This window comes from Lepeophtheirus salmonis, chromosome 6, assembly GCF_016086655.4.
Source record: "Lepeophtheirus salmonis chromosome 6, UVic_Lsal_1.4, whole genome shotgun sequence".
Lineage (NCBI taxonomy): Eukaryota > Metazoa > Arthropoda > Copepoda > Siphonostomatoida > Caligidae > Lepeophtheirus > Lepeophtheirus salmonis.
This window is the reverse complement of record NC_052136.2, coordinates 36549308-36573086: the sequence shown is the minus strand read 5'-3', so window position 1 is coordinate 36573086 and position 23779 is coordinate 36549308. Positions and strand designations below refer to the sequence as shown.

Below are 23779 nucleotides of genomic sequence, written 5' to 3'. Positions count from 1 at the left end.
ACAATATTTAGCTATATTTTTTATTGAGTATGTCCTCCTTTACAAGCAATAACAACTTCAACACGCTGGTGAACAGATTGGTAGCTCCTGACGATGGAGTCCCGGGTTTGAAAATCTAATAGATAAATTAGTAATGAAAATTAATTTCAATTATCTATATGATTTTGAGGCCTTTTCAATAGATGAAGGAAATTCCTATTTCCTTGAGACGATTAGATGAAAAAAGACTAAAATTTCTATCTAATACCATTTTAAACATACTTTTCCTTAATTTATAAAGTTTTACATAACTTTGAGAAATCATACATTATAATTACAGGTATTTTTAAATGCTTTTTACCAGTGTTTCTGAACAGATGAGCCCCTAAAGACGGTTGTTAATAAATGTATAAAATAATTATCAAGAACTGTATTCAAGTCCACCATTAACATCTCCCATTCAATTTTGAGTCCTCATACCCGAGTTCCAGACTAGAGTCAGAGTTGGGCAAGTTAATGCAACTTAACTTATATAAGTTAATTAGTTAATTATTTAAATAGCGTTATTTTAACTTCAACTGGGGCATTCCACACCAAACTGATAAAAATGATATTTTATCAGTGTCGTAGAAAATGTCGTTGTTATATTATCTTCAATATTTTTATCATTTTACATATAGTTTAAAATTAGATATAAACTATAAAATCTGAAATTTTACTTGTCTTTAAATTCCATTTTAGTAGTAACTTGAATCGGTATTTTTTTCTTGATCATTCAATTGGAAGTGAAGAAATTTCAGCCAGAGAAACCGAAATAATAATCTTTATTTTAAAACCTTGATAAATCTCTCAATGGACTAACTTAAATAGTTATTTTTTTAATATCAAAATTAATTTAAACTTAACCAAGGTTAGGTGAGTTAATTTGACGTAAATTACTCTCTAGTTTATTAACTTAAACTTAACTATTTGATAAAAACAACTCAAAATTAACTTTAACTTAGTCAGTTAATTTTCATAGAAATCGAAATTAGCTTTAGTTCAACTAGTTATAAAAAATAAAATAATAATTAACTTTAACTTAACTAGTTAAAAAGATGGGTTAATTTGCCCATCACTGACTAGAATACTAGAATTCTGAGTAGATAAATATTAAATACAAATATATATTCAATTTTGACAAAAAAAAAACGAAAACAAATAAACACCAAAATGAATTATAATCAACCATTAACACAACTTCGAAAATAAACAATCGAATAACAATGACTAGGAATGGGACATTTGTAGAAAACTAGAACAATATAAATATAATTTTTCTCCACAAAAATATTAATGGCATTGACAAAAGTTGAACATAGTGCTCTAAAGTATTGGTTCTCAACAGGTACATAGTTCCCAAAACTAGGGTTGTATACAACTGTTGCAATATTCTATTATGATTAATTTATTTCTCTAAATGTCCATCTCTATTAAAAATAAAGAATAAAAAAAAATATTGATTTAAAATATCACTAAATATTTTTTTAATATTTTCTCATCACGGAACGATATAAAAATTCCAGATGTCAAGGCCGAACAAAAGTCAGCTAATCTTTCAATAAATTCAATTACATATCCCTGGCATTTGCTGAAATTTACAATAGAGTGTTATATTGTGACAACAGCATCATTATTGATGTCGGCCATCTTGGAGAAGGCTTGCAACATAAAGTTTTATAACAATAAAAAATATTTATTTATTAACATTAAGGAAAAGGATGAATTACTACCGTTTATTTGAATTTAAAATTGGACAAACAAATAAAAGGACTTAAATCGTACTGTCTATTAAAAATATATATATATCTCTCTCGAACGCCTAGTTGTATTATAAATCAGATCCTAATATGTATCAAAAATATGTTATTACGTCATCTTGAATTCTTATTTCCATATAGTAGACAATCAATTAAATACTACAATGGATCAAAAAATAAAATATTTATCTCTGATTATTTTACTTTTTTTCTTCTGTATCAATACAAAACAAAATTTATTGTACAGTTCTAGCCATTTCATAGGGATTTTTAGTAGGTAATAATACGATTTAATCCAAATATCCCCCTCTATGATTGCCACTAAGGAGTATTCAATGCAATTGTTATGTCTTTTCGTAATCATTGTAGCCATTTGAGGAGGTTTTATGAAGATTTAATAGAAATTTGTCTGTTTTATGCTGTAAAAATATCACTTTAGATCCCCCAAGATCGCGTCTCCTTCAACCATTATACAATTTGTGACGTCAGTGAAAAGATTCATAAAAATAGGTCATGCCAATATGATCCTTTACAAAATATGGGTCAACATAGTTATGTAAGTTTTTGTTAATTTATCAATTTAATCATATTTAAAGATAAATAAATAACCTTTAAATAATGTATCTAAATTCATAGAATAACACTTGCAAGGCCCAAGAAATTTTGACCTTTGATATAAAATATAACATACAAATTCCTCGTCTTTTTACTAATTGCAATTTTAAAACGGCAACTACATGTATTGATAAAGTAAGTTTTTTTTTTTTTTTTTGGCTGAATGTCTGAATAGAAAAATTGACAAATTATCCATAATTTCATCATCATCATTAAGAAGTCAAGATATAAATGCATAATATTAATATGATATTGTGGTCAGAATATAATCACGGGTTGCACAAAAGATAGGACATGATAAGGACTTAGTCCTTCTCTAAATATAAGTTGAAATGTAAGCTGGTTCATTTGTGGTCGAGAAATCAAGAATGGAGAAAATTTATTCTTAACTTAATGAATATAAATGGGAACACCCTAATATTTTGTTTCTACATACTGGTAAAATAAAGGTCTTTAGATTCCAATTTAGAAAAGGAGCTGAGAAATATATACAAGAAAAAAGTCTTTTTTGCTTGTTTTTGTGTTGATATAGAGGCACAATGGCTGATATGTAATAGCATATATCGGAACAAAAAGGAATTGCGATTTATTTTTAACCTTAGTAGAATAAAATCGAAATCAGTTCCAGAATTCAGCCAAAATTTCAGGTTTTAGGTAATAAATTATACAAAATAGTCAAATTAACACTCTATTTAGACAAAAGCTATCACATTATAGACATAGAGAGATCAAACTATGGTTGCATGTGTCGGTAAATACTTTTTTGGCCTGCCAAAAGGCATTATTCCCAGCTTTTTTTAATGGCTTAATAGAGAGAAAGACTGAATTTCTGTCAAAAATTCAAATATGGAATAAATATTGAAAATATAGACATAACTGAAATTGAAAGAAAAAGCTCTATCAAATACTCTATAAATATCGCCTCCAAATTTACATTTTTGAGAATCTTTTGACACTCCTTCTTACTTTCTTGAATGTATTATGAATGGTTAAGTTAACTTACAGTCAATCGAGATATAAGAAAGCTACGCTTATAGTCGTATAAGTGTATCTGAGAGAACATTCTCTTTTATATTAATTTTAAAATAGATGAAATATTCGTATATCGAAAACATAAAGTAAAAATTCGGATGACTTATTGTGTGCGCTCAGGTAGGTTTGTTATAACAGCTAATGTATTTGTTTATTTTAGTAGTGCCATCCCATTATATTAATAAAGTGGCGCTAGGTCCTTTCATTCCTAGTAATTTCATTCCCAGTAAATTTATCCCCTGTAAAATTCATTCTCGGACATTTCATTTCCACTTTAAATATGGATATAATACGGTTTCAATCCAGAAATTAAATGAAAGTAGGTGATTGTAAGTGATCCTGGAGAAGAGTGCAAGGGGGCCAAGCAAACTTGCTTACTATTTACGTAGATCTGAAATGTTTGAAGAGAAATAGGGATGATGGAATTGATGTGAGAGATTATTGGTAATTATAGACCATCACAGGTAAGAGTAATGACGTCATTTATTTCTACTTCCCTAGGTCTGAACAATATCCACGGATCCGGTTCCAGTCCTACTCACTATTTAAAACTTATGATGACGTAGTTTCTAATTCCTAAGCACCATAAATCCTTTATATCTATATCCAATCCATCATAAGTAATCAGTCGTCTCCAGTGCCGACTAACCGGACCTCCCTACATCCTTAAAAACTCCTAACCAGTAGTATATATATATAAATGCTTTTGACAGTATGACGTCATTAAATATTTAAGTGGGAATAAAATGTCCGGAGAGGAATTTTACTGGGAACGAAATTACGGGTATTCTGTATAGGTTGGCCCAGACGTTCTCTTTCTATCCCCAAATTGGAGACAGCGACAGAGGATGGTTGACATTCAACTCTCACAACCTTTTAATAATAAAGGAAATAAATTTGGTACGTCAAGCTTAGGGACGCGAAGGGAAGGGAAGAATATAATTGGCTGAGGAAGAGAAGACGCGAAGTGAAGCGAAGAATACATTGAAGGACGAAAGGGATCTCGACTTTTCCGAGTTATTCGGTTAATTAGCGGTTATCCGACTTCTATCCGAGTTCATCGATGTCCAAGAAGAAACCTGCCAGTATGAATTTATACACTACGACTCCCGTGCAAAGTATTGCTGAAATTAATTCTACTGTCATGATCATGGTAGATATAGGAAAAAGTTGGAATGCCTTACATAATTAGATTTGATCTCCTCCGGCCTCCTCTCCCTCTCTCAGTCAACGGATGGACTCCGAGAGAACTCCCCCCCCTCCTCTGAATACTCCATGAGAGCCAAATTCACAACTTCTTCTATACAATGAGACCTTCCATCTACTTTCGTGACTCTTCGAAGTGCTAATTAACCGAATAACTCGGAAGTCGAGATCCCTTTCGTGCGTCAATGTATTCTTTGCTTCACTTCGCGTCTTCTCTTCTTCAGTCAATTATATTCTTCCTTTCCCTTCGCGATCCTACGCTTGACGTACGAAATTTATTTCATGATTATTAAAAGGCTGCTAGAGTTCAACTATCCTTTGTCACTGTCTTTAATTTGGGGATAGAAAGAGAAAGTATGACGTGTGGGCCAAGTTATACAGGATACCCGAAATTACTAGGAATGAAAAGACTAGGAATGAATTTACGAGGAATGAAAATACCGGTCAGGTAATAAAACACATACCAATCTTTTAACAATTTTATCTCTCAGCCTTTCTTACAATAAGAAAACGAAAAGAGGACACATAATCAGTTAGTATCTAGCAAATTATCCACAATCTTTATTTACATAGTTGTAGACTGAGAATTGTCCACAGCTAATTAACAGTTAATTTTGAGTTCAACTAATGATCGTTCAGTACACTAATAAGTGTTTTTCTTTTTCTTTTTATGTGCGTTTTTACTTATTACCGAACTAATTTTGTACAAACTCAGTCTAGACGTGTGTTTTTATTATAGAGAAGACAAAATATGTTCTTATATGCTTTAGAAAAATTATGTAAGACCAAACCGAAAAAAAGATTCGATCTGGGACTGGGTCTCAACACTAATTAGGGCCTGTTGAAATAAGTAATCATTAAACAATATTCTTTTTTATAGTCGTATATTTTTGAAACATATGTATTGAATTAGCAATATTAATAATTTATAGTATGTAAATTCTTATATTATATTAGACACTTCTTATCTTGTTGATTAATTAATGATTATCACATTGTTAATTACATATAATTAATTATTCATTTTTTGTTTTCCCCCTCTAAGTATGTTTGTTGACATCATTGTATTTATGACAAATTACATGACAAAAAAGTTCCCCCATTCCAAATGTGCGTATAATATCCCCTAGTAAATAGTACTTTGATGTATGGAGTAGTGATGATGCGCCGCCTGGTGGTGAGTATGAGAAGTAGAGTCTGCTTGTGATGGGTCAGTATAGTTGTGATGATGATGATAGTCATTATCATAGTAGCCTCTATGGCCATAATGGCTACTTACTTGACTGACTAAATTGTTGTTGTTAATTGGGGCTTGAGGAACAAGAATGGAAGATGTGTCATGGATGTTTTTGGCAATACTCTTTGCTTTCACTTTGCCTAAGCAAAAAGTGCAGACTGAGCGTCGGTCTCTATTCGAGGATGGGACTAGGCATGGTGTGTCATTGGCCATTTCTACAAATAAAAAAAGGAGATAAAGTTTACAATCATATGCTGTGTAAAAATGGTCAGTTCCTGGTTCTAAAGTGCCTTATCTATTTATTATAATTTCAGTGATTTATTTAACAACTACAAATGAATGCTATCATTTAATTTGTACCTATTCAAATTACTTATTTATTTTGTATTTACAAATAATATACGTGACCCGTCCACACCAAAGATAAACTTGAGTGTGGATCAAATTATCGTCAATTTCTATCACTAAATTATTCTGACTAACCCTTTGGAGGAGTCGCGAATTTCATTTACAGTAGCGAAAATAAATCATTGCATTAAAATAATGAAATTAGTAATGTCATTAGAAAGAGGTTATGTAGAGGCCAATATAAGTCACGATTAATCAAATTAAGGTTCTAAACTATAGCTAAATCTCTTGGGTATCCTAACTCATACTCAAAATTAAATACAAAACCTTTTATTGACTCAAAGGAATATTGGCACAACAAGGAAACATCGAAAAGAAAAAAATGTAATTTATTGAACTCAAACTGTTAAAAAGTATATTGTACATATGTAGAAATTTTTTTTTATAAAAGCATAAGACCAATCAACACAAAAATAAACTAAAATGATTTTTCTCGCAATTGACTAAAAAAATATAGAATCATTTCCATATTTGATTTTCATAAAAATTGAGAATCGATTATTTTCGGTATTTTTGGCAAATAATTATCGTTAATTTATATTAACAAGAATTATTCCGATGAGTCCTTTCAATAAGCAAATAGTAGGGAATCTGTGAGGCAATGAATTATATATGAATTGATAGATTTCATAGTTGATAGGTCGTTTCGGGGCCAACTTATGTACCGTAAATCCAATGACGAAATTCTAATATATTTATCATTCTTAATATCTCAACACATTCCGAAAATTTGAATACAAAGTCTATAGTTGATTTAAATATGTAATATATATATAAAGCTAAAAAAAATATAAATGGTATCTCTACTTTTCTTGATTTCTATTCAAGATTGTTTAGTCAACACATGTTTAAATGTGGCTATTTGAACTATATAATGTGCCACAGAGTACCTGTTATTAATTAGTAATTGTAATTAAAATAGTCCCAAATCACACCATATCAACCTTCCAATAATATAGTGATTACCAACAAGGGCTCCGCGAGGTTATCAAAAAGTGGTTTCTATAGAAGAAAACTTATAAAAAAATCATCTCACAAGGAAATACCCATAGAGGCTCTGCAGTGGTGAAGAGTTTGGGACTCACTGCTCTAAATAATCTATTATTTTGCAATACTACTCACTTCCTAAGAGACGTTAAAGAAAGAGGCGACAGACATATCAATAAATAAGAAATCATCAACTATAATTCTGATAAGTTTAAAATGTATAATGTGCTTTAGGTTTATTTTTTGTCTCGTATCATTGTAAGATTTGGGATTTTTGTAGATAATTATTAGAGTTTTATTCTCCTCGTGCTCTACAAAAGTCACATCCTTTGTTATTATTTGATTATATATGATCATGCACATATTTTGTTTAATTATTATTTTAACCGGGGTTTCGCTTCTTTCCTTTGATTCTCTTTACTCCTTGGTAGTGATGCGTTCGTCCTTATTAAGGAGAGAATACTGCTGTACCTTCCAGTTAAGTCTTAGTCCCGTCTAGTTCAGTCCTAAGTTAATATACCCAAGAAGAATAGTAATAGTATACATATAATCTATATTTTATTAAAAATGCTTATACTGACCCAGATATCCCCCTTCTCAAATATGATAAATCCATATCTTACTTTTATATTGTGAAGATCAATTTTGTCTACTTAAAGAATGCAATTTGCTACACACACAAAGGGCAATCTTTATAGAAGTACAAGATTATACCATAAGCGTGTACGACTGATGTTTGACTTACACCACGCTTTTTAATATTGACGTCATAGTGTATGAATGATTGTATGTTTAGTCGAAATTGTCTTTCTCGCCCAGCAGTCGGTACGATACATCAAATTAAAAATTCTACCAATAATGAAGTCATAGACTATGATTGGTTGCGTGTTTTGTTAAAATCTGACTCTTTCGCCGAGCGGTCGGTACGATACATCAAATTGAAATTTCCAGCAAGCCCAATTACATGATGGTCTTACCTTGTATCTTTATTAACCTTACCCGGTTTATTAGAATAATTAGATGATATACATTGACTGTAATTCGTACGGAATTATACAAATGTAGTCCGTGCTCAATTTAGAGAAAAATCCATATAGGTTGTTGCATACGTTAGTGTTGAGAGGCCACATATATTATTTGATATTTTTGACACGAGATTCTTTGTGTCATTCGCAGAAGGTGTCAAGTTTCAGTTTCGTTGTGTGTCTATGTATGTAAATTGTTTAAATCTATTAGTGTCTATGATAATTATTAATATCTCATGGTGGGTAAAATAAAGGAACATGTACCGACAATACATAGTTTAGAGAGAGGGAGAGAGGGACATGTGTTCCTCCTGTGATTTCTTTTTGTTTCACTTTGGAATGTATGTAGTCACACATATAAAAAAAAAAAACACAACAAAAAGATGTTTTAACACATGAGCTTTGGAATTCATAGTTCAAATAATTCTTCTTTTTATTTATGAGAATAAATGCTTTAATATTCCGCCTTTGGAAGTGAACTCTATGTACAAAAACTAAGGAATGATATAATAATCATTATTTGCTCATATTTAAAGAGATAATTTATAGGATAAGACTGTTTCATTTTTGGGTTGAATATGTTTCTTCCCATCCAAAAATACCTTGCCTGTTCCGGAGGACAAAACTAACCTTCCAGTTTGAGGTCTGTCAAGGCCATTTTTGAGACAAAATTGTCCATTTTTAAGCATATACAACCATGAAGTCAATAATAAAGAGGTTTGAGTGATGCTTGTTTGAGGTCTCTCAAGACCATTTTGGCGTGTTTCCATTTTTAATATGAAAAGTGGATTTTAAACCTATTCTAGCCTTGTTCAAAATACGTCACAAATTGAACTTTTTATATTTTTTAGAATGCAGGGAAAAAGAATCTAACTCCAATATGGGACAGTCTAATGCTCATTAGCCTGTTTCAAAATGTATTCATATTGGAATTTTAAATAAATGACAGCATTTAGTCAGTTTAAGCCAATGTAAATAAATACTTATTTTTAAGATAGTGTTATTGACAGAGATTAATTCAAGTTATTGATTTGGTTCATGCGAGATATGAAGACGACACGAATCATTTTCATTTATTTGTTGAGCGATTATTACAATCTTGTATGAGCGTGAACACAAATTAAAAGTAATCTTATGTTTTATAGAAAAGTAATCAGACAAGTATTTCAACAATTAAAATGCACATACAATTCAGTTAGCAATATATCCCATTCCCCCCACCCCCACGAACACAATTTATATATTTGCTGAGCCATTTAAAACGATTAAAAAATGAAATAATCGTCATTTTTTTCGTCTAATTAATTTTTTTTATCAAGTAACAATTATTTAATTTTAACTTCATTGCCGATTTGGTCGCATGGCTTAAGCAGTGAAGCCTTCAGACTATTAAAAATCTTATCAGGCTATGTATTTACCTTTGCCTCAAGAATGGGCCACAAAGTGTAGTCATAGGATTTAAATCCAGCTGCTTGGAGGCCATTCTTCCTTATACATCAAGTTTGGAAAATTTGCCGTGAGCGGTGTTTGAGGTGGCTCTATATTGCTGGAGGGTCCAAGCCTGTTTCCCAAACATGTGCTCACCCCAAGGCTTTACATGAGCCTCGAGAACATCCTCCAAGTAGTTCTTGGGATTTACCCTGACGCCACATGGAATAAGGACCAATGGCGGATTTCTCCCTCCCAGATACCTGTCCAAATCATGAAAGACATCAGTTTTGATCTTTGGGTCCTTTCTGATCTCGACTGCACCATTCCAGGTGCGTTTTGAATACCTTTCCTCTGGTTCTCGGTCAGGGTCATATTGGTATAATAATGGTTTCATGACTTAAAGAGATCAACTGGCTTAATAAGAATGAATACACAGAATATGAAACTGATATATGAAACTGCGACGAGCTAGAGACATTTGTGGTTACCCTAATTTCCGTACTTCCTGTATATCTCAGGAAATGTACCTATTTATTTAAAATCTTAGAATGACCCAAATCATGAGAAAATGCTCTTTTCTCTATAATTCCAATGCGATTACATTTATAAAAAGTGTCATGTACACACATGAGCATAAAACTGACTTTTTATAACCTTGCCATAATAATTGTTTTCTAATATTTTTACAACATTAGGTAGTCTCATTGTTAATACAACTACTACGCTTATAAAACGTTTTATGACTTGATTTGATAAATTTACAATAGTGTGTGTTTTTCCATCATTGGTGTTGTTACAAGGGTGTCATTCATTGAAAATAAATGAAAAAGGTGTGGGAACTTCCTTTTTTTCTCTTATCAAGGACCATTAATAGTAAAAGTGTAATAATCTCAATATATATATATATACAGAGTTGTGTCCAAAACTTTCAGCACCATCACTTAATTACGAACAACGTAATTTTTATCTAATCAGGAAAAGACAACCCAATACTAATTTGTCTAATGTTAAAATACTATGTTTTATGTATAGTCAATATTTCTTCCTTCTCTAGCAATAACTTCCTTGAGACGCCTGCGACTAGATTTGCAGCTCTTGACGATGAAGGCCATCAGGCGTACCATAGGTAATAGGAAATCCAAATTGGGAGGTACGGCACACATTTTTCTCCAAGGCGTTCTAAACTGCAAAGGTATGTTGAGGTCAGACCAGGAGGAAAGCTGCATGGAGGCAGACCAGAAGTAAGCCATACCATTGGCGAATAACTTTTGGTTAATGTTGGCTGTATGGGAGAGAGCGGGTTTTAATAGTGTAGGAGGTGAGCATCCTAACGGACAAGTAGCAATCTTCTTGGCAGTGACACCGATGTGGAGCCCTGGCGTGACCTTTTATGTTATTCCTCCGACCTTTTTTAGTCTTAAAGACACGAGATCAAAATCAAACTTGCTCAATTTGCATCAGCTGTCGTTTGGTTGCGTAATGAACACCTCATATAAAATCGTAATGAAATACTTGTACATATTTTGGGCCCCCACTTATTAGTATATTTCTTTAAAAAATCCCTTAAAAATTGGGGAGAGGAGTATGGTCCAAAAATGTTCCTTATGATAAAAAAAATATAAACTTTATCACTTTCAAAAAAGTTTGGATATTATGTTGTGAAAGTTACAATTTTTACGTCTTATAACGCTTTATTTGATTATTACAATATTTAATTACAACTATTAATTCATGTCATCATTTTATTCTGATATATTAAAATGACTTTTTAGTATTCATTAGCGTTGAGACACGGTTCAAGACCGATTATTTAGGTTAGGTCTAAAATGATTTTCTTTTAAACGATTTCTATTGATATTTTGGTTCAGACTCGGACCGTAGAACAGAATTTAATCGTTTTTCAATCTATTTTTTCAGTTTCAAATGATTTTTTAAATGAGATGGGTCTAAACCAAATTTTTCTTTGTCACAGCTTGAAGTTCTTTTAATGATATAATTCGTTAAGACCACAAATTTAAGGGCCACTCTAATGTGTATATTAGGTATATAAATAGTCGTATAATGTGAGACAAATTTGCACTAAAATGTTCGAGTCCTTCAATTTTCAACTTTTTTTGCGTATTTCTTTTTTTGGATATACGCAGAAATCAATCAAGTCATTGACTTCACTTTTTTTTCATTTTTTTTTTGTAAAAAAACAAAACAAAATGACCTCAAAGATAATTTTTTTTATCTCATTAAACTTTTATGGATAATTAAGAAAATAATTAAAGTTTGATTGAAGCCAAACTATGTAGCGTAGGCTTTGATGTAGTATAAAGATTTCCCTTTGATCAACTCGTTTGATTATCATCAAATACTTACATCTAGGTAGAATTATGATATGAGTCAAAATTTTAAAAGGCTTTTTATTTTTCCTTGAGATTAAATATTTAAATATTTTTATACTCTATGTAGTGTTATTTCGGCTCGAACCATTATGGATTCAAATAGCAAACCGATTTTTAAATTAAAAAATCCAAGTCAACTTCATATTTATATGAGTGAGCTGATTTTTATTGCCAGTAGTGTCGTTAGCCCCTTTTTCGGGAGCACAAGCTCCCCCCTCCGATTTTTATCATATATACATTAGACTTAGTAAAAAGAAATCCGTAATTTAATCTACATTTTCGACAATTAGGCTTCCAGAGCGTGATGCATTTATGGCATCAAAATTACAGGAGCAGAATAGACGAAACCAAAGTTGAGCATGATTTGCAGATCGGATTTTTATCAAGATTCACTATTCACATTAGCGAATAAATACTGTAAAATATGGTATCCATCTTTGATGACCACTCGAACAATCATCAAACTGTCTAAAAAGTATTTTTACACCAAAATCTTATCTTTCTAATGTTATCTAGCAGTAACCAATTGTACTAAATACAACAGGAGATACACATGACTAAATGCATCTTTTGGAATAATAACGGATTTCTATTTACGACGCTATTATAAGAAACCAATTTATATAAGAAATTGTATGACGGTGTTGATACTTTTTGAGGCGAAGCCCGACCCTCTCCTTAAATAATAAAAGCTAGTGATAAACCTCTGTTTATCACTAAACCTCATAAGAGGAAGTTTGGAGCTTTTTGGTGCAACAATCTTTAGAAAGTGGTTTTCTAATCAATCCAAATTTCTAATAATATTTTTTCTAATCTCTATGCATATAACACGGTTTTGTAAGGAAAATCCACGATATCACAATTACTAAAATATATAAGCTCAATCGAGAGAGGAAAAAATCCCAAAAAAACTCGCCGAAAAAACAAATGGGGGATTGACCCTTACCGGCTTTGTCCATTTCAGCACAACTTAATTGATTCAAGTCAACACAACACTTATTCAGTGGTTCTAAATGTATTTTTATATATGTGAGTGAAAATCATAAAATAAATTGTGAATATATTTTTACTTTAAAAATTGTGTGCCCTGAAATTCCTTATACTTCAACAAATGCACTTTAATTTATGTGTTGGCAGACTAGAGTCGATAAATTACAAAGGGTAAAAAAGAAAATTAAGTAGTTATACATGCCAACAACTCATTTATTAATTTATTTTCAATAAAAATACTAATTTTTATATTGCCCAAAAAATAAAGATATTTGGTCAAGAATGAGTCAAGGTCAAAAATAATAAAATTATATATTAAAAAAGTTGTTACAGCTTAAAATATTAAGATACTATTTGAAAAAATTCCGATCAATTGGAGGCCAGTTAGGAAAAAGATCTAGTCTGAGCTTTGTTAAAATAATCAAGCACACTTTCAGATATTGGAATTCATTAATAACTTTTCTAAATAGTGAACTAAACAGTTCATAAATTACTTCCAGGTCATATGTATCTAGCAATGCCTCGATATAATTTACTTTTCATGTACTCTTTTGACATTTTTTTTTTACTCCAATGGGACTAATAAATATATATATTTTTTAATAACTGTAGGATCGAACTTTTTTTTGACCAAACAATTAGATATTTTTTCAGTTTGTTTATTAAAATGATTAGAAAATTTCCTTAGTTGTAATGATTGACTAGAATATCACTTAGGAACAGCCGCGTTGCCCCTAAACTCAAAATATCATTTGATGAGGTTTACCAATAAAAATCCAGCTGATTCAATTAAATTAGTAGTTGACTCGTTTTTTTTTGGAATTTAAAAATTGACTCATCATGGAGTCAAGTCGAAACACTACTGTTCATTTTTTATTGGAGACATTGTTTATATGATTACCATTTCTAGGGTCCAATGATTAGGTTTGTGTGTATGCTATTCGAATATCCCATAAAATCTAGGTCATTATTACATTTAAACTCAAATATTCCCCTTGGTTTTTATAAAGTTAAAAAAAGGCAAAGAAATAATCAAAGTCCATTAATAATCACTGCGTGATCTCTCTATCACAAAGCTATATAGTTAATTTTGTTGTCAGCTGTCAATTTTATCTGCTTCTTAATCATCGAACAATTGTTGGGGGGAAAAAATCCCCAACTACTAATTTTGGGCCCTTTTGGTTTCTTTCCTGAATAAAGGTTTCGACATGCAATCAAAGTAACCAGATATAATTTCATTTAGGGGTTTCCTCTTATATATTTACAAAATATTTGATTAATTGATAAATTATTACCGTTGTTTAGTTGAGTAGCCAAGTGCTCAATATACGAAGTGGCAAGGCGAAGCGTCTCAATTTTACTCAACTTCCGATCCAGAGGCTCTGTGGGTATAAGTCCACGAAGATAGGCGAATGCACCATTGACACTTTTTGTACGTTTGGAATCCTCTTCATCAGTGAGGGAGGACATAGCGGATCACTAATCACTATCCACTGATGGGTTGGAATGGGAAATTGTTTGTGATGGGGAAAAAACTTTACTCCCACAAGATGATGAATTTGTAGACGTTATAAAAAAATATATTGGGGGAATTGCTTTTTCTACGCTACTCGCACGCATGACGAACTGGGTTTCATTGGGCGAGAGTGAATCTCCCTCCCATGGGGAAATATTTCAACTTGTTGCGGATGATATACTCTACTACTCAATAATCGATATATCAATGAACCGAAAATATAGACAATTTGATCATTATCAGTAGTTAGCCAAAGTTGCCCAAAGTTACTGATTAATTTCCCACATAAAAGTCAAGATGAAATCATTGCTACTACATAGAAAATCGTTGTTAAAAAACGTGTAAGATCAAAAATAAAAATAAAACTCAAAATTAAGTGCAACAATTTCTAAAAGTTCCCTTTCAACATTAACCAATTTATTTTAACCTCATAATCAAAGATCATATGATGTGTGTAATCACAGAGAATTTTCATGATATTTAAATATTATTTGATTATTTACTTGATAATATTTTTTTATTCTTTTATCTTAAAACATTCCACATTATCCTTACATTTTATCAAATTTTCCAACTAATATCTTCTTTTTTTTACTGCCATCTCCCCTCTCCTTCAGAATAGGCCTCATCCTAGTAGAAACATACGTACTATGTTTTTTGGGGTATTATAATTACCTAATGCTACACATCGATATTATAATATGGATGAACGGTGGATAATAGGTATAGCATCATAAGATTTCCTTGGATCTCTATCTTTCCATCCATCAATATGCTGATGAGTGCTACTTATTGTTTTTTTAAGCTTTATGATCTAAAAGGTTATTTTCCCTAAGGACACCTTATCCCTTAAGATTTTGATTATTACTTTTTACTTTTTCTAATCACTTAATCTGGAGCTCTTACCAATTCAATTCCTAATAATTAAATATATATTTAGTCCAACGTTAATTCTTTTTCTATTCTGACTACTGTTGGGTTTCGGTCAGAAAATCCTAGACCGGTCTGAAAGAGTCTAAAAGAAAATTTGATCTGGATTGGTCTCATTCAAAACTCGTTCCAAACTGATGCCATCAATGAATTGTTGATCCCTTCCGTTGTGTTTTAAAATTCTGAGCATCAAAATGCAATAAAGTCATTTGAATTTATATGTCTTGGATAAATCATAATTGTACATCTCATAAATCAAAAACGGGCTGATAATCGATCAATGGACTAAAACACAAAAAATCGGTTTACATATATATTCAGAACAAAAAAAAAACGTTCCACGTTTTAAAAAGATTAAACTTCTGTCAAGGGGGAGAGAGCACAGATTGAACGAATATTCATGGTCTAAAAAAAAATCAATTAAGACCGAGCAGGAAAAAAAAACAAAAAAATCGTTCTTGAACTGAGTTGTAACACTAATTTCTTCTTAAAAAAAACCAACACAATTTATATTAATCAAAATGTAGATGATTGAATTAGTTATTCAAAAAAAAAAAAAAATATATATATATTATTTATTTTTCTAAAGAAAAAACAGCTTACAACGTAAATTCTATTTATTTACCCTCATCCATCATTTCAGATGTTTGTCAGATGATTTTTCTCATGACTAAATGAATAACATTTTTTTATTAGTAGTTCTTATGGACAAATTAACATAGACATTCTGATTATTTTATAATTTACGAGTCATTATGTACTTAAAGACTTGTGTATGCATGTATCTATCTACAGTAGGTCATTTTTTTTTTACTGTTTTTTTTAAAACTTTGATTACAGCTTTTTACAATTAATAAAAGTTCCCAAAAATGTTTCAAAATTGTCTCAACATTGTGGCATCAACAAACTAAAAAGTTTACTGATCACAAATCATACAAAATGTAACATTTTTTTAAAGGTGAAAAACGTTTTATTTCCTCAACTTGCCTAAATCAATCACCAAATCAAGCTTGACTTTTGATGAAAATAAAAATTGCGAAACTTCTCGATATCTTGGCTTATGATTTATGCAATTTCAAAACTCCTCCAGCCTGTATACATCTTTGTATGTACATAGATCCAAAAGAAAAAGCAAATGTATATGTTAAAATTAGGGCGTCTTTAAAAACAAAACAAAAAAAACAACAACTTTATAAATATTTTTTATCAAAATAATTTTATGCAAGTTATAGAATAAGCTCTTTATTCTAATCTTATTAGGTAATTATAGAACTTTTTTTCTCTCCATACTTTAATTGAACTGTGTGACCTACAGATGTCATTGGAGGACAATGAAGTATCCTATAAAGTATTTTTTCAACAATGACAACTTTTCCAAACTCGTAGTTATCAAAATTTGAAAAAAAGTTGAATTACAAACCACTCTAATATCTACTACCTATGTAGTTATAAAAAAACTTCTTACATGCTCATTCTCTCATGAATACACTCAATTACACAGAAAATTAACTGTTTTATCGACCTTACCATTTTCCTCCTTTATTTTCATTATTCTTTTTGTTTGTTTTGATGCTTTTTACTTGAATGCAGTTTCATGCTTCATTGATGGCCCATAAAGAAGGCTTTTTATCATTATTTTAGTTTTTGTATTAATTTATAAATTGAAGAACAAATGAATTTTTTAAAGGATTCATTGTTGTGGATATTTATAGTCAAGGAGTCCTTGATTTGTCATGCAAAATATCTATGAGGATGATTTATAACTAATTTAAATACATTTTGTATTTACTTTTGTGGTTGTAACTTTAGTCTGACCAATATGTTAGCAAGACAATTATAAATAGTTTGATAATAATAATAATAGTTAATTGGCTAAATTTGTCATTTAAACTATGCAACATCATTTTCACCCGCCGGCTAGACCCAACATTTATTATTGTTATTTAACTCATAGAACGTAAAAATGACCTTTAAAATTTTTACTCTCAGAAAGTTTGACCTTTAAAGCCTTTTTTTTAATCACGCTTTTGAGTATAATTTCGATTCAGAACATTATATAAAAATGAAGTAACTAAATACAAGAAAATTAAGGATAATAACAATGGATAAAAAACATTCAAATGATAAATTATTTATAAAGTTATCTTGAATTTAGATCCGGCAAATAAAATACAAGTTAAAGAAGTTTCTTTTCTTTTCATATGCTTTACAGTACAGCTAAAAATAAAGAACAAAGCCTCAAAAGATTCGTTTTCAAAAAAACAAATTCGATTTGATTGATTTTTTCAGTTTAACTTTCAATTTTCTTATATAATATTTAATGAATAAGGAGTATAAAATTGCGTGGAAATGATTCGAAATTAAATATAACTAAGTCGACTTTTTGATTAATTGTAATAAGTAATAAATATTTTAGGCTCAGGAAGATCAACTTTAAGTTAAATATGTTTAATATCTAATGTATATTAATAGTATTTATGAATTAAATGTAACTATTCTAATTGAATTATATATAATTAATTTCTGATTTTTTTCTCCCTCTAAAATATTTAATACTTTTTAGAACTGGTTGAATAATTTTTTGGGCTCCATTGCTTAAATAACAATAATAAATCGTAGTTTTAGTCGGTAGGCGTTCGCAGACCTGAATTTTATTGTATAGTGTAGTCGGACAACAATTGTTTGTTGATTAAAGTTGCCAATGATTTATAACATCCTAAAAAACAAGATCAAATTATTCTTGTATTTATAAAATAAAACAATGATATCAAGTCTTTTTATTACTTAACTCTTGAAAAAAATAGACTTGGCAGGAATATATATTTTTGAAAAGTTATATTTCATTTCCCTCACGGCTCATCCTTGGTTGATCTCATTGACCCTAATATAAGGTGACCATATTTTCACTGCTAAAAAAGTGGAGAAGTGGTTGTAGGGATAAACTTAGTTTGGTGTAAACATTTTGACACTAATATAAATGAAGAATACATTATCTTTTAAATATGAGAAAAGGCTTACCCACAAAAAAAACGGATATATCATCATTAACTTATAAAATAATTTTTTGACCCTCTGGACAGGATCTTCCAGAGGACATATCTGATGAAAAGAGTACATTTGGTCTTCTTTCGATCAATGTAAATTAAGATATGTGACTTCATTTTTAATACTCTCTATATATGTTAATTTGTATACTCTTAGAATGTTACTTGACCGTTTAAATCCATGCTAGACAGACTTCCCCGCCCTTCGAAAACAGAAATACCTTTGTAGTCTATACAAAAATTCACAATTTTATATATATAGAAAGAAAAGTTGGAGGATGTCTTAAAATTTTGGCAGATGCAGAGTATCTTTGCAAATTGCAAATTGTCATGTTCAAACTTTTAACTCATAATAATTTCTGGATTTTCATTGGCTGATTTTGACGTTAGAAAGATACGACTTCCTACTTATAAAAACTTTTCAGGGATTCTTTGACACAGTATGATTTGAGTGAGCGTCGAAGATGGATCTATCGCAGAGAAAGTAAGCCATCTTTTAGAGTTTTTCTTTTAAGAAAGTTGAAAACACAAGCCTAGCGGCTGAAAATGTGAATAGGGGCTATGGTATTTTGGTTTCGTTGATGCAGTTCCCGTAATTTTGATGCCAATGATGCACCACGCTCTGAGAGGCCAAATGTCGAAAATAATTCTATAAAATATGAGATGTATGGATATATGATGTAAACAATAAATTGAGCATTTCTCCATATTTTTAATTTTTGTTCAAGATTGTTTTTGTGTTCACTTACTACACATATGTTTTACAATCAATTTTTTTAAATTTTATGAGTATTTTTATCCATTTGACAGATTCAAGCCAATTTCTGAGCAAGATAATCTAATTCCATATGAAAATGGAATTTAAAGACCATATTTTTGTATGAATCATTTTGTTTGTCTTCAGTCAAAGGGGTTCATTTGATGTATTTTTTGAATATTTGTTTCAATCATCTACGATGCATACTTATGTAAAAAAAAATACCACTCCTTGGATACGCATCCTTCCTTTTTTTTTTTTTTAAATCTTGGAATATTGAACCTTTAATTAGAAAAAAATATTTTCCAAAACTTAATATTACATTAAAGTTATTAATTACTCAAGGATTCTCTCATAAACTTTGTATTCAAATTTATGGAATGAGTTGAGATACCCAATAATTTTTGTAGAGTTTAAAACCTTTTTTTAACTATATTCCATATAATTTGGTCCCTATATGTTTTTCAAAATGAAAACTATCCATGTATAATTCTGTATTTGTTTAAAATATAAGTGGAATTTGCAACTCTTTCGAACAAGCAATCATTATAATAATTTGTTGATAAAAATGGATAATTATTCATTTTTTTTTCTACGTTTTGGTTTTTTTCTCTAATAAATGAACAATTTTTTTGCTCTTTTTCTAATATATCACGTTTTTCTAATAGATTTAAGAAATATGCTTCTTCCAAATATGATTCAATTTGATTTAAATAGACTGGAACTATTTTAAATATATTTACTAGTTTCGATTAAATTAGTCCAAGGACCGATACAACACTAACAATAAAATAATAATAAGAGGAAGGTATGCTGTATTGATGCTAACAAATAAGAGTGTCCCAAACGCCTTAAGAAATAGCTATATTTGCCGAATAAGGAGTACGGATGTAATTTATACTTTATGCGGAGAAAAATCATACAAGGTATCATATGTTGACGTACCACATGGTATGATACGACAAAATTAATTACAGATTCGTGATTAACGCTTTACATACTACTTGAATGAGATATGGGACATACAATATACCTTTTTTCGTTGACTTATGTAATATGTCATAATATATATTTTTTATTTATTCATATACATATTCGTGCAATCCATAGTTTTTGCATTCATTTTTGCATAATATTCAAAGAATGATGAGGGTGCTGATGGGGGTACTTTCAATATCCTCCTTTTAACATGTCGGTACATGCATTATGAATACTAAACATGAATAATTAATAATAAATGTACACGTTCATAATGATTGACAAATAATTTAATTGTTTACTGTTGAGTGAGCTTTTTCTTCCTACATAACAGTTTAATAGTTTATGCCTTAATAGCAAATCCAGCCTCTTCATTTTATATTTTAATGCATAAAACAATCCATTTAAAGGATATTTATCATTTTTAGATTGGAGTTATGAAGATCAAGTCCGTGGAATTGAACATTGAGACGAGTTTTTCTTATTATTTCGGTCTAGGATCTTCAGACCAAAAACGAAATTTTGACAAATGCAAGAAACGTTTTAAATCAGAGTGAATAATTATTTTTTAAATTTCCACACCCATTCTTATTTGAGTTATAGATATACAAGGTAGCACATATTGGCGGTTCTATAATTAAAATTTAATTAAACGCTGATTTATCAAAGTAATTGGTACCATTATATTTCAAAGGCTCTCAGTCATGTATCACAGGTTCCAATTGGAGTAAAGATGTCGATGCAAAGACATAAATAACCGTTGCTACCATCAAATCAACTATCCGTTGTCTTTGTTGGTGCCCCGTTGTTTTGGTGTATACTATTTTGCCTTTTACCGTTATGTTATTTATGCCTCAAGGATATTTCCTCTTATTATATACATAGACAAAGTATATATTTCGTTATAGCAAACGTGTCCTCAGGATTATATTTTTTGGGGGATTTTTTTTGGAAAAAAAAATTAAAAAATTACGATTTTTGTAAAAAAATCAAATATAAAATTTTTTGTAAAAAAATTTCAAAAATCCATAACTATTTACAAAAAATTAAAAAATTTCGAAAGCATTTCAAATATAAAATTTTAAGTATACAATTTTTCGGAGAAAAATTTCAAAAATTTATAGCTATTCATAGACAATTAAATTTTTTGCAAAAAAATTGAAAAATTTAACAAAATTTATTTATAAAATTTTTCGGAGAAAAATTTAAAAAACTCATGGCTATTTACAGACAATTAAATATTTTGGAAAACAATTTGAAAAATTTAACTAATTGAAAAAATTTAATTAAAATTATTATTTTTTTTTTTCAAAATCTAGAAAAAACTTCCATTGTTTTAAACCGTGTAAAACAAGCCATTGAATGTGTACTGTACTTTTTAAACAAAATAAAACTCTTTTGATTTATACAACAGAGTTTTATTTTGTTTTACAAAAAAGAAGTAGTTATGTTGAAACACCTTGTATTATGAAATCTTAAAAATGATGGTGATATTTTTTATCGTAAAACTAACAATGTAGACAAATTATTGATCAATAATACTAAATAAAAACATTTACCACTTAAAAATAAGACAACGAAATTTGTATGGAACTAATCAATGAAAATGGTGGCACAACTGGGCATGAGAGATCATTTTGAGTTTATTAATAATATTTTGTTCAAGTTGGAGTAGTATTGAGAAAATCATCAACTTGAGTCAATTCAAGTTTCATTTTGAGTTCGAGTATGACTCGAATCTAACAATAATATTTAAATATATTTTGTGTCAATAAGAAATAATTTGGAATAAAGGCATATTATATTAGACAATTGGTATTTATTTGGTTTTTGTTGTAATAGACATACATACTATCGTACTATATTTATGTATCAATAAATATAAATTAATTCATAGATAATTATTTAACAGGTAGCTTTGTAATTGGCTCTTAAAGATAATAAAGTCTATTTTATCGATGCACTTAATTAATATGCCCCTATTTTAATGAGATAATTATTTTAAATAATAAAAGTACTTAAAATTAATTAACAATCCGGTACTGATAGATTTAATTTGAAATTTGTATATGGCACATGATTAACCTAATAAAGTAATTAATTAATTATTAATGAATAGTTGTGCCTGGCTGTTCAATTCTTTCATGCCTCTAAATAGTTTGTTATTATTCGTCATTTAGGCCAATATAAAGTATAGCGTGCACGGGCTTTTTGTCATATTGCAGCAGTCTAATTCCGTCTCTTTTTTTTTGCCGGCAGAAACGTTTGATATATTATCAAAATATTGTCAAGTTTGGGCATCATGCTGACTGAGGCTCCAGACATTTTAAATTTACAGAGAAGGAACAGGGTTGCTCTGCGACGATACTATGAGTATATATCAACATGGAGATCTCAAATAAGAACCGACCAAAAGATTATGCACCTAGTAATTTTCAGATAGACTGTTGAAGTGGCTGAATGAACATTTCTATGACTCCTTTAGGAAAGAAATATGGCCACCCAGTAGTTCAAATATGAATCGGATGAATTATTTTGTCTGGGCTCCGTTGAATCTAAAACTATTCGAACATCTCTGCCCATCATTCACTCTCTGATTACCTTCATCAAGGAAACAATTACCACGAAAATTGTTTCCATAGTCAACCCCTGCTTCTCCTTCCGAGCCCAGATCCAGGCCGTGATTGATGCTAGAGGCGGATACATCAAATAAGCTATTTTTTAACATTAATATGTACAATTCAAGCCAATTTTCAAGTAAATCCTCCTGAAATGATATCATTTAGAAAAGATTGTTCTATGTCACGACTTTGCGTCCGATTCGGACGAGTTCTGTAGATTAAGACCGAGATAGTACGTCAAAATTATGAGACCACTACATACCCACAAATATCTATCTAAGGAAATAATTTACTTTCTTTTAGTGTTGTCAGAATACCGATATTTACCTTCGTCAACGAAGTTGAACATAGGTTATGTTTTTGTCTCTGTTAGTTTATTAGTCGGGAGGGTGTGTTTTTGTAAAAAAGTATATTTATCTAATATGTAAGACAATTATAACAATATTTTTAAGACACTGCAAGATACCAATCTTTAATGGTACCACTTTATGTGTAAATTTTCAATATTCCGGTATATCGAACAACAATACTTACTATACGTTGAATTAATCATACTAACACATCAGTCAATAAGTCCCAGGCCTAACAACCAGATGGCGTCCCTAACAAAATATTTTTCGAAAGTACAAACATTCAATAGTTTACTCAGAAAATTTCATGACGTTTGGTTTATTATTTGTCGAGTTATAGTGGTTTAAGTGAGACTATGTACTTTTCCTTGATTCTTAAAAACAATGGATTCAATGCAATTTTATCTGTTGATTTATCATTGCTTTTTGATAGGAAAAAACACCGTTCAAACCCAAGCTTGGCGTGAAAATGTTATCGGGACTC

At 30.1% G+C, this 23779-nt stretch overlaps 1 protein-coding gene and 1 long non-coding RNA gene across 2 annotated transcripts; both read right to left on the bottom strand.

Annotated features, from left to right (window-relative positions):
* Positions 1–3435: 3435 nt before the first annotated feature.
* Positions 3436–5066, bottom strand: LOC121120968 (uncharacterized). The gene is made up of 2 exons (XR_005865291.2): positions 4610–5066; positions 3436–4549 (listed from the first exon to the last, which is right to left on the bottom strand). It is a non-coding gene; the product is annotated as an uncharacterized lncRNA (long non-coding RNA).
* A 432-nt stretch (positions 5067–5498) lies between these two features.
* LOC121120126 (uncharacterized) lies at positions 5499–14703 on the bottom strand. The gene is made up of 2 exons (XM_040714966.2): positions 14395–14703; positions 5499–6083 (listed from the first exon to the last, which is right to left on the bottom strand). Exons 1-2 carry the CDS (start codon positions 14567–14569, stop codon positions 5758–5760), a joined length of 501 nt encoding a protein of 166 aa, XP_040570900.1. The 5' UTR covers positions 14570–14703; the 3' UTR covers positions 5499–5757.
* Positions 14704–23779: the final 9076 nt, after the last annotated feature.